Source organism: Saccostrea cucullata, unplaced genomic scaffold (genome assembly GCF_032062105.1).
Source record: "Saccostrea cucullata isolate Sc308-1 unplaced genomic scaffold, CSIRO_AGI_Scuc_v1 ctg11023, whole genome shotgun sequence".
Taxonomy (NCBI): domain Eukaryota; kingdom Metazoa; phylum Mollusca; class Bivalvia; order Ostreida; family Ostreidae; genus Saccostrea; species Saccostrea cuccullata.
The window spans coordinates 7,035-19,114 of record NW_026922098.1 but is presented as its reverse complement, the minus strand read 5'-3'; the positions used below and the strand labels follow the sequence as shown (position 1 = coordinate 19,114).

Here is a 12,080-nt window from a genome sequence, read left to right as displayed (position 1 = left end):
TAATATGCATGGTAGTTATTGGTGTCCATCTCTGACATTGCTTTACTTTTACAGTATATTTCATAATTACCTAGCAATGGCATCTTAAACTCTGCCCAAATTTCATTTTTTGGATTTTTCTAAATATGTCTATTTTTAGATACATGTTACTAAAAATAGCATTGAGACCCCACTCCAATTTTTTCTGGGGGACACTACTAATACTATTTGACGACACGCATATGATTTGAAAAATTTCCGTAAAAATTTTTTTTTATTTAACCTTAAATTTCTCAAAAAATGCCAAATTTTATTTTGAGAAACTATGCTATTTTGCAGAACCGTTTTGAAAGAGGGGTCAATTCTGGAATAACTGGTTATATGCCCTGTATTCTTTAACAGTTGATGTTTTCTTGTGATACAAAGATTTATATTTGAGTTCACTACATAAAGATAAAAATGCATTCATATTTCCTCAATTTTCATGTTTTTGTTTGGTCAAAAATGGCCGAAAATGGCCAAATTCAATGGATCCGTCTCCATGGCAACCGGGTGCACGTGGGAAACTTCTAACACCATATTTGCTGGTTTTGTACCAAGGTGCACCTGTGGTGCAATTTTTATAAAATCGGAGATATGTCGTTTCCAAGCCCTATAGTAAATTTTTTGGTGCTTGAAATGCATGTTAATTATCAAATTTTCATGTTAACTCGAAAAAGCTTCCCAAAAGTTAATACTTACTTTTTAATACATGTATTAACTATTTTGCTTTCATTTGCATACATGTAGCTGATTTCAATTAAAAGTTTCATTACTTTCTTGTTCGATAATAAGCCGTGACTTTGAGAGTAATCTCCTTTACAAAAAATTGAATTTTTCATTTAAAATTTGACTTGAAAAATTCAAATTTCTGTATAGACCAGTATGGTAGTAGCTATGACCTTGTCAACTGGTACAGTCTATCATCAGGTCAAAAGCTGACTGGCGATTTTCATGCTATTTCTTAGGCCATTATTTACACACTGATTTGTCCACAGATTTTCCCGTTATTTCCGAATCATGACAAGGAGCACACGGCGGGTGTCACTGGTTAGCAGGGGATGTTCACCCCTCCTTGACACCTGATTCAACCTCTGATGTTTAAGTCCTTAATTTCTTTCATAATTACTTTTTATAAAATGTAAATTTTGTGCAAAATTCCCTTTAACCTGGAATTAATTCAACTTACCATTATTAACTTCTATTGCAGTCTGCACCCTACATTTAATAAAGAAACCTTACAGTGTCTATAGCTATATATAGAACATTTCAAACAAAAAAACCCTATTAAGTGTTTTTTACTTTTTTACTTCTTAAACTTTAGTCCCGATGGACACCTCATTACTGATGTTAATGAAGTTGAGAATGATGACCTCAAACAATTATTCAAAAACGCCCTGAGTACAAGGAACCCCGATCTTTCATATGGCAACTGAACCCCCTTTTTACAACGATTTTTTTAAGGTTTTTAAGTTTTTTGTGTTTAGACGTCGGCTGAAATATGAAAGGGAAGATATTTAAAAATCATGTTAGAAAGTTATAAGACAATTTCAAACCGCCTGTCCTTCCCTTTTTCCCACGAAAAACTGAATAATATGTAAAAGTTCAAGTAGATGAGGTTTGTAGCAATATTGTCTTCGTTTGTAAGGTTCATTTTAGTTAATTTTAATTATACATCCAGAAATCCAAATTGAATTCAAAGTTCACTTCCTAGGGATGAGATTCTTCAAAATCATATTTCAGTCATTAAAACATTTTTTTTATTCTTGTCAACTTGGGTCTTTTCATATCTTATGATTGGTCACCAATAATATCTCTTCTTTAAAATCAAACAAGAACTCTAAGGTTGATATTAAAAGGATGCTGGAGTTTCTGATAAATAAAATTTACATTTTTAGAGACCAGGTCACCTAACAATTTTTTTAAATTTCGATGGGACTTAGTGTGTTCCTTTATTAGCCAACCATTTCTTTTATATTTCTGTAAAGCAGAATTTATTTAAAAAACACTAAGTCTTCTAAACAGAATCAGAATCAGAATCAGTTTATTGCTCAAACCATACAACATGGTACATGAGGAACATAAAGTATATACAATGTCTATAAAGTCGTCAGAGGTACATTTAGTATAAATATACACACACACACACACACACAAAATATATATATATATATATATATATATATATATATATATATATATATATATATATATATATATATATATATGTATACATAAATAAATGTTTTACAACTGCATGTAGAGAGGATGTACATATAGTACATGTAATAATAAAGTATATGCAAAAAGAAAGCACCAGGAGGACAGCTAAGAAGGACAGACAGTCTCAAATTTTTTTTTAAATAAATGTACATAGTTTTTGTAAAGATTGTATATTTGAGTTGGGCATGAGTTCATAAAACTTGACAACATTTGGTCTGGAGCATTAACTTTTGTGTAAAATTTTTTTTCTTATCTCTGAAAAAGCTGTACACTCTAAAATGTAGTGGTATTCATCACCTATCTTTCCATTGTTACAAAGTAAACATACTCTTTCATTTAATGGGGTGCCACACCACCTCCCTGTTTCTACAGGTAGATGATGATTTGAGGTACGCATTTTCATCAATAACTTTCTTTGTTTTGGGTGAAAATTTTTAATATAGCTTTCAAATCCGAAATTGGTTTTAAAAATTCTGTAAATCTGGCCTTTGGAAGAACTAATTATGTCATTTGACCATTTCTGAATGAACTGGTCTTTTAAATTCTGATTTACAATAGCACTTAGCCATTTAGCATTGACCACACCTTGCCCATTCTATATAAATGAAAGTCCACACTTATTTAGAATCTTTTGAATACATTCAATCCATTGACATTTAAAACCATCATTACTTAATTGGTTATACATATACTTGTACACAATATTGACAATTTTATCTTCTATACATGTAAACATCTTTGATCAGTATGTAGTCATTCTGGTAAAAACATTGATGTACAAAGGGAATCTTCCAGTTTCTCCGTAAATCATGTAATTTGGTGTAGAACTTTTCAAATTAAATATAGTTTTTAAGAACCTTAAATGGACACGTTCAATAATATCCATATTTTCATACCCCCATATCTCACATCCGTAGAGTAAAATGGGTGTGACTACTTTATCAAACAAGAGGCCCAGTGGCCACAGCACTCACCTAAGCACAATGGCTAGGAAAAAGAACATATCAGATCAGAACTGAAAGTTTACTGAGGTTTGGGGGGGGGCTTGAATTTTAACCCCCATGGGGTCATGATTTGAACAAACTAGAATATACACTATCTGAGGATGATTCCCTATATATATCACTAAGCATGGCTTTGAAGTACTTGAAAAGAAGATTTTAAAAGGTTTCCCTGTATATTCCTATGTAAAACTTTGATGGCCATTAGGCCCCACCCTACCCCTGTGGGTCATGATTTGAACAAACTTGAATCTACACTTCATGAGGATGATACCACAGGAGTTTCATCTTTCATGTCTCAATGAGAAGATTTTTCCTATATATTCCTATGTAAAACTTTGATCGGCCATTTTGGCCCCACCCAACCCCGGGGGTCATGATTTGAACAAACTTGAATCTACACTACCTGAGGATGATTCCACATGAGTTTCATCTTTCCTGGCCCAGTGGTTCTTAAAAGAAGATTTTTAAAGATTTTTCCTATATATTCCTATGTAAAATTTTGATCAGCCATTTTGGCCTCACCCTACCCCTGGGGGTCATGATTTGAACAAACTTGAATCTGCACTACCTGAGGATGATTCCACATGAGTTTCATCTTTCCTGGCCCAGTGGTTCTTGAGAAGAAGATTTTTAAAGATTTTTCCAATATATTCCTATGTAAAACTTTGATCTGCCATTTTGGCCCCACCCTACCCCGGGGGGTCATGATTTGAACAAACTTGAATCTACACTAACTGAGGATGATTCCACATGAGTTTCATCTTTCCTGGCCCAGTGGTTCTTAAGAAGAAGATTTTTAAAGATTTTTCCTATATATTCCTATGTAAAACTTGGGTCGGCCATTTTGGCCCCACCCTACCCCCCGGGGTCATGATTTGAACAAACTTGAATCTACACTACCTGAGGACGATTCCACATGAGTTTCATCTTTCCTGGCCCAGTGGTTCTTGAGAAGAAGATTTTTTAAAAATGTCATTAATTTTTCTCTAATTCATAATTATCTCCCCTTGGAAAAGGGTGTGGCCCTTCATTTGAACAAATCTAAATCCCCTTTACCCAAGGATACTTTGTAGCAAGTTTGGTTGAAATTGGCCCAGTGGTTCTTGAGGAGAAGATGAAAATGTAAAAGTTAACGACGACGACAACGACAACAACAACAACGACGACAGACGACGGACAAATTTTGATCAGAAAAGCTCACTTGAGCCTTCAGCTCAGGTGAGCTACAAGTAAGCTGACATTCAATCGGTAAATTAAATTGTCTAATTTTTCTTATCACCCCGTACATTGCTTTCTGTGCTTGCTCACAAAGGTGTTTCTTCGCTTTACAGTATGAACCTGTTCTTGATAATACAATTCCTAGATATTTAAATTCTTTTACATTTTCAATATTTTGGGTATTGTAATAAAATTCCCTCTTTAACATTGCCCCTTTGGAGAAAACCAAGACTTTTGACTTATCAACATTCACATTAAGTTTCCATTGAGTACAATAAGTATGGAATTCATTCAATGCCTTTTGTAAATCATCAGCAGATTCTGCCAATATAACAGTGTCATCAGCATAAAATAAAATCAAAAGTTTTAAATGTAGTAATAATTCATCTTCGATTTCTTTACTAATAGTTTGTAATCCGACTATGTCTTTTTCTACCAAAAATTCTTCAAGATCGTTTATGTACAAGGAAAATAAAAAAGGTGACAGATTTTCGCCTTGTCTTACCCCGACATTACATTCAAAAAATCCGAGGACATTCCATTTTGTTTCACTAAAGACTTAATTCCCATGTACATATTCCTTATATAATTGAAACATTTTCCGTTAATACCATTTTTGAATAGCTTATTCCACAAACCGTTTCTCCATACAGTGTCAAATGCCTGTTTAAAATCAATAAATGCACAAAAAATTTCTTTTTTCTTTTCATAAGGATATCAGATAGAAATTGCAAAGTTAAAATATTGTCTAATGTTGAGTAATTTTTCCTAAAACCCGCTTGATTATTATTTAGAAGGTTAACCTCATTTGCATACATTTCTAGTCTATTCACCAATATGCGGGTAAAAAGTTTGCCTAGGCAGCTTAGCAGAGATATAGGACGATAATTTTCAGGCTGGGTTAGGTCGCCCTTATTCTTATATATCGGTCTAACAATACCAATTAACCATTCATCTGGAACGAAACCACTATCAAAAATTATATTAAAAAACTTCTTATACAATCGTAAAAACGTTGACAATGTTGTAGAAATATGTAGAAAAACAAGGTGAAGAAACCACTTGCTATGACCTTCTGTTATATGTACAAAAGTTCATTAATTAGAAAATAGTTTCTCAACTCGACATTTAGATATATCGACGACGTATTGTCAATTAACAATGGTAATTTCCATTCCTATACACGATATATCCTGGTAAGCTTGAGATAAAAGATACCACAGAGTCTGACACATCTGTTTCATACTTGGATATTTGACTCGAAAGACAATAATGGTAATTGCCTGTACTTATAACCTGTGGTGTATAAGTTCAATATCAAAATACATATCATAAATACTTGACTTATAACTTTATCTAATTAATCTTCCCTTATTTAATTTTAAAATACATACCTTCATATCAATATCATTTTTTAAAAAGCATATGGGGTTTTTTGATATATATTATACTCAGTTGAAAAGATGCGAAGACACATATGTCTATACTTGTATATTACTCGAACAATTTCTAAAAAAGCTCTATGATAAACGTGATGACTTTAACTTATTAACAAACAAATTTCATTACCATGAAACAAGAATATCAGCAGCCTCGTTTAGAGTCATAATTTCGTAAGTTCTATGGCCCATACAATGACCTTGTCAGCAAAAAAAAATATCATTTAGTCAAATGCTGACTGACGCTTTTCATACTTATTGTTAGTCTATTATTTATACACTGAATTGACGACGGATTTTCCCGTTATTACCGGATCATGACAAGGAGCATACGGCGGGTGTGACTAGTCAACAGGGGATGCTCACTCCTCCATGGCACCTGATCCCACCTCTGATGTTTTGGAGGTTCGTGTTTGCTCTGCTCCTATTTTGTATTGTTTTATGGACTTTGATATTGAATACTGTTCGCTATCTCCGTATCCTTCATTTCTTTGTTTCATACGTCGACTCGATATACACATATACCATTGAACTTGAAATAAAAGAGGTTTTGTCCCATTTGTTTGATATTTGAATATTTTATACAGCATGAATTTCTGTCGAATTAACGAACGGTATTTGAGCTTTAAAGTCTATTAAACAGTACAAAATAGGAGCTGAGCAAACACGGACGTCCAAAACATCAGAGGTTGGATCAGATTCCGTGGAGGAGTGAGCATAAATGATAAGGAATAGCTAGGAAGTAAATTGTACGTTAAAGAAGAACATTTAAGCTTTTCAATTGTCAATTTTCGTATTTATAATATAGTAGCAATATTCCATTACAACCACTGACATGAACATAGGGAATGTGACTCATTTGATTAATTGCTTACCGTATCGCCAAGATATTTGGTCTAAATTTAAGATTCTTAGCTGCAAATCAGCTGATCTTTAAAAAATAATATTAGGCTTTATAAAACTATAAAATTAATGCATCGTATAACAATTATTATCATTGACTGATAGTTCATTTTCAAAAGAAACGCATTTTATAAGTAAAATACAAACAAGTATAGCATAGCTTGCGGGGCAAAATTTGACAAAAAAGACATTTCAACTTGGCAAATCTATAAAGGAATAATACACTTTAATGTCCTTAAGAATTATCTCTCTTATCAGAGTATCGATGCCCCTTAAATGTTTAATGCAATTTTTAATTATATTTGCTCTAAAAATTCCTCTGTATTTTAAGTGAGTTGTATGTACTTTTATGATAACATTAATCTCGATCGTTGTCACGTGTTTTACACATTTATTCACGTCAGCACTTGAAGGAACAATCTAAATTATGTTTTGACTGTTTCAATCAATTGTTCCATGTTTTTACGAAATGGATTTCGCTGGAAAAAAAAAATAAATTACCACTCACAATGAAATAGACACCTACAATATACATGTATCTTAATTAAAGTGGAATTTCAAGTTATACCTATAAATAATTGATGTTTTATTGCAGTTTTCGCAGCCTTCGTACCTCTTCTAATGTGTTTATAATCAATCTGTCGATTGCTAACTTGATGATGTCCTTGATTGACTTCCCGCTTCTCATCACTGCCAGCTTCATCCAAGATTGGCCATTTGGAAAAACCGGTAAGTAATTATATAATTAATTTCAATTGAAATTGGACGTCTTTCATCAGATAAAATGCGAGTTCTTCCATTGAAGAACCGAATAAAAGACCATTTACCTGTGCTTCAGATCGAGCATTTCCTTTATTTACTTTATTTAGAAAAAATGAAATTGTGTTTCTCTCTCCTTAAAGTCCCTGTTTTAGTTAACGAAGACTTTAAGTTAAATTATATGACAGTTAATGTCCTGTTTTCAGATAAACATTTTTCTCCCCCCCCCACTCTCTCTCTCTCTCTCTCACATACATACAAGATTCCAATTTCGGATAAAGTATAAAATTTGCTCATCTTTCGCTTGAGTTTGATATTCTACCGATTAATTAATTTTTCAGGTTAACAAATAAGGATCTGAAATTATTTTTGCTGAGAATTTCAAGTTTTTGACAGCCAACGAAAGGAGCGCTGATTTATATGATACATTGTATATTTTTGATTCGTCATATCTCGCTAGAATTTCAGAGAATATTAATTGTTAAACTCAAGTATGCAGACTCCCTTGAGACGCAATTACAAGTCGCTGCAATTTGAGATAGAAATTATTCACTTTTTCAGCGCATAAATGAACTGCTCTTTAGGGAGATTTTCATGGGAATTTTAATGGGTATCACTGTTTTTCTCATAGGAAACTGTCTTTTTAATTTAATCACCAGAACCGGATGCGGAAGTAAAATCATCTTGCGTCATTGTTAATTTCCCCATCTACAAGTTCTCTTCAAGAAACACGGGCCTGATGAATGTCAAGCTTTTCATGAAAAACAATTTTCTGAAGATAATTCCATGAAGATTTGATACCCCCTCCAAATGGCAAGAACTATTAGATTAGCAATTATTGTTAAGATAAAGGAAGACTTTGGATAGCACATAAAAGGATAAATTGACAAATTAAGCTTACTTTGATAAAACCAAGCCATGGAGATCGTTGCATTATTATACAAATATTTTTTTAAGGTTTAAACTTGTGGGTTTTTAAGGTTTAAACTTGTGTTTTTTAATATTCGAAAACATGTGGTCCAAATTTATTCGTAAACTTTTTTATAATCGAAATCATGATAGGCCATCTTTAAAACATTGTTTGGTTTTCCTCCCCAGATCGACTGACTAAAATTGGCCCGACTTAAAACTTTTTTTAACATTCCAGGACATGAATTTTTTTTTTCTTTTTAATGCTCTTATCCCGTCAACAAATACTTGCATAATAAAAATTTCTGGAAAAAAAGATTTTTCCACATACCTACGGACCCAATAACTTTACCGTGAGTCGAGAGATGGCACGCAAACATTATTTAAAAGATGGCCTTACAAATATAATTGTTATTCATATTTGTAAATATGAACACTAGAAGCGAAAACAAGAAAGAACCAGTAACCTCAAAGAAACACCATAATTTCAAGATATTGCATATAAATCACGATATTTGTCTAATATCACAACGTTTTATATGCCATAAAATATCATTCATGTTGATTTTGCATTGTTTTGAAGAAAAGATGATTATTTATGCCAGCGAACAATGACTTCTAAGTTGATACATATAAACTTTTCAAAATGAAAACCCTTCTTTCTGCACGCTTGAATATTCATTTTATAAGAAAAATAAATCCGAAATTTTAATTTATATTGTAAATTTTAATATCATATTAATGATAATGATAAAAAGGGCGAAGATAACGAAGAGTGTTTATTTTCAAACTTTTTAAAACAACACAATTTGTGAACACGTAAAAAAAAGTCCCCTGGAAACACCAGCGATGGGATCAGGTGCTTAGAAGGAGTAAGCATCCCCTGTCGACCGGTCACACCCTCGAGAGCAATCTTTATGGATTAGGTAAAAAAAAGTAAAAATAGATATAAAACAATTGCTTATTCATTGGTTTGAAACATTTTAGTCAAAATACGACCCAATACATTAATTCGATCCAAAACAGTTTTATTTACAATCGAAGTCAATGTCAATAACAACTGCAGAATTTTTTAAAGTACTTCTAGAGGTTGTAGAAATCCTTGTAATACCGACTTACTAATACATGTATTTGTCATTAGAATGTCTCGGTAGTACTCGAAGCATACTCTTGCACACCAATATCAACACAATGAAATTGGAGAAGAAGAAAATGAAGAGAAAAAAAGCATACTCGAAGCATACTCTTGCGCACCAATTCAGCTGTGATATCAACACAATATGCAGGTGAAAGTTTTTTAACATGAATAGGGGAAAGTCAACGAGGGAACATCCGAAGCATTAACTTGCCTGAGATTTTGGGCGGAACGTATTATGCATGAAAAAAAACAGTTTACAAGTAATTTTCAGGTACCTGCTGTATTCACAAGAAATAATAAAATCCATTTTATTCAGTCATTAGTTTAATGATTAACTTCACAGTAATTTTGCATTATTACTCTTGCACCATTATATCAACACAATTTGCCTTCGATTTAAAAAAATAATCAATTGATGTATACTAGAGGTTAACAGGTTTTTACGAAAGTGTTAATATACAAATCCTCATTTCTTAATAAATTAATTTTTTTCCACTTGTTAGTTTTTACGATTAACATATCTCGAATAGCATGCTGAAAGTCAAGGAGGGAAAAGCATTAACTTGCTTATATGAAATGCATGTTTAGTCGTAAGTGATTAACAGCATTAACTTGCTTATATGGCATGTGTGATTAACAGCATTAACTTGTTTAGTGTGCTGTTTAGTGAGTTAACATCTATAATCAGTAGATTGTCCCAATATGAAACATATGTCGTCTCTGGTCTCTTTTATTTCGAGTTCACTAGAATACCGGTATATCGAATAGACATTCGAATGAAAATAACTACTTGTACTTGATAAAATATCGTTAATAATATCTAATGTCGAATTAAGGCCAAATTGGGCACTAAAATGCGTACATACGCAAAAATATATTTGTACTGCAAAAGTACTTCGTATCATATTTTCAAGATTCATCATTATTATTTATTTTTAATTTGCAGTTTGCGATGTGTATGCAACACTAACAGGTCTTTGTGGCTTGGTGACCATTAATTCACTGACTGTAATAGCAGTAGACCGATACCGTGCCATAGTAATGAGAGTCAACTCGGCAGATCCAGCACCAAAATGGAAAACATACAAAGCCACGTTAGTGATCTGGACGTATGCATTTATTTGGGCTATTAGTCCTGTCCTAGGATGGAATCGATATCAGCTCGAGGGTGTTCGGACAACATGCACTTTTGATTATCTCACAAGGGACAAGAGTACAATTAGTTTCATAGTGGCCATAGCAACATGCGAATTTATCATCCCAGTTATCGTCATAATTCTGGCTTATTTTAAAATTGTGACAGCCATGATAGTTCGTCGTCGAAATCTTTCTATGTCAAGCAACTCTGAAAATGCTTCACTTAATATTCGAATGCAACGTTACCGAGTGAGAGCGGAGATTCGTACAGCATTAATTATCATGGGTTTAGTGTGTCTTTTCGTTGTATCTTGGTTACCATACACTGTGACTGCCATGATAGGACTGTTTGGAGACCAGAGCTTGATAACTCCCTACCTGTCATCTGTAGCTGGACTTGTAGCTAAAACATCCACCGTTTTTAACCCCATTGTGTATGCCATCATTCACCCAAAATTTAAAACAAAAATTAAAAGCCTGATATATCGACAAAGCTTTACTCAGACAGGAACACGATCAAGAGTGAACAGCCGAATTTCCTCGAATAAATATTCAACGAGTGGAAATTATGACAGACAGTAAACTTTGTCTTACCTTAAAAATTTATATGTACAACGAAGCAATGTTGATTTTTTACTAATATCATCTTTTTATTGAAAAACTATTCATTTATTTATTGAATACATTAATTTCTTAAGAACACGTGAATTGATTTATACTTTCTTCTATGCTGTATATTCATGCTTCAGTTTAAAAAAAGTTAAAAACTTCATGTAGCTACTGTGATCAAAATTGCCCTGCCATAGTATCCTTAGGTGACAATGATTCAAATTTACGTAACAAAACTAATTAACCGACCAAGTCCTTACGTCCTATTTCGATCATCAACATAAGTAGAGACCTTTCAGGTCTTTTTTTGCATTTCTTGATTTTTGATGAAATAAAAACTTTTGAGACACGTACAAATTCTTTCATGGATTAGAATTCTTCTAAAAACAGTATAAAACCACTGAGTTAAAAAAAATGAAAGTTCATGACGTCAAGACAATAGAAAAAAATTACGTCATTTTTATTTGATACGAAGTCACTCATAAATATTAAAATTTACTTTTCAGTATTAAAAAAATTTGTTTTTGCATTAAGAAGAAAAACACTCTCATATATTTATACTGTATATGGCCTAGTAAATTACTAAATTCAAATGTTTTACTTGATTTTTGTATTTTAAAGAATTGTTTTCTTACACACTAAAAAGTTTTACTTAGTAATTTATATTTACTTAAATTTGTGTATATAAGTAATTTTATTGGTCTTTACTTACATTTTACCACT

The 12,080-nt window shown here is 32.5% G+C and overlaps 1 protein-coding gene across 1 annotated transcript; it reads left to right on the top strand.

Moving 5' to 3' along the window:
• Nucleotides 1–7,390: 7,390 nt before the first annotated feature.
• On the top strand, nucleotides 7,391–11,404 carry LOC134261178 (rhodopsin-like). The gene is made up of 2 exons (XM_062743626.1): nucleotides 7,391–7,534; nucleotides 10,558–11,404. Exons 1-2 carry the CDS (start codon nucleotides 7,462–7,464, stop codon nucleotides 11,328–11,330), a joined length of 846 nt encoding a protein of 281 aa, XP_062599610.1. The 5' UTR covers nucleotides 7,391–7,461; the 3' UTR covers nucleotides 11,331–11,404.
• The last annotated feature ends 676 nt before the right edge of the window (nucleotides 11,405–12,080 follow it).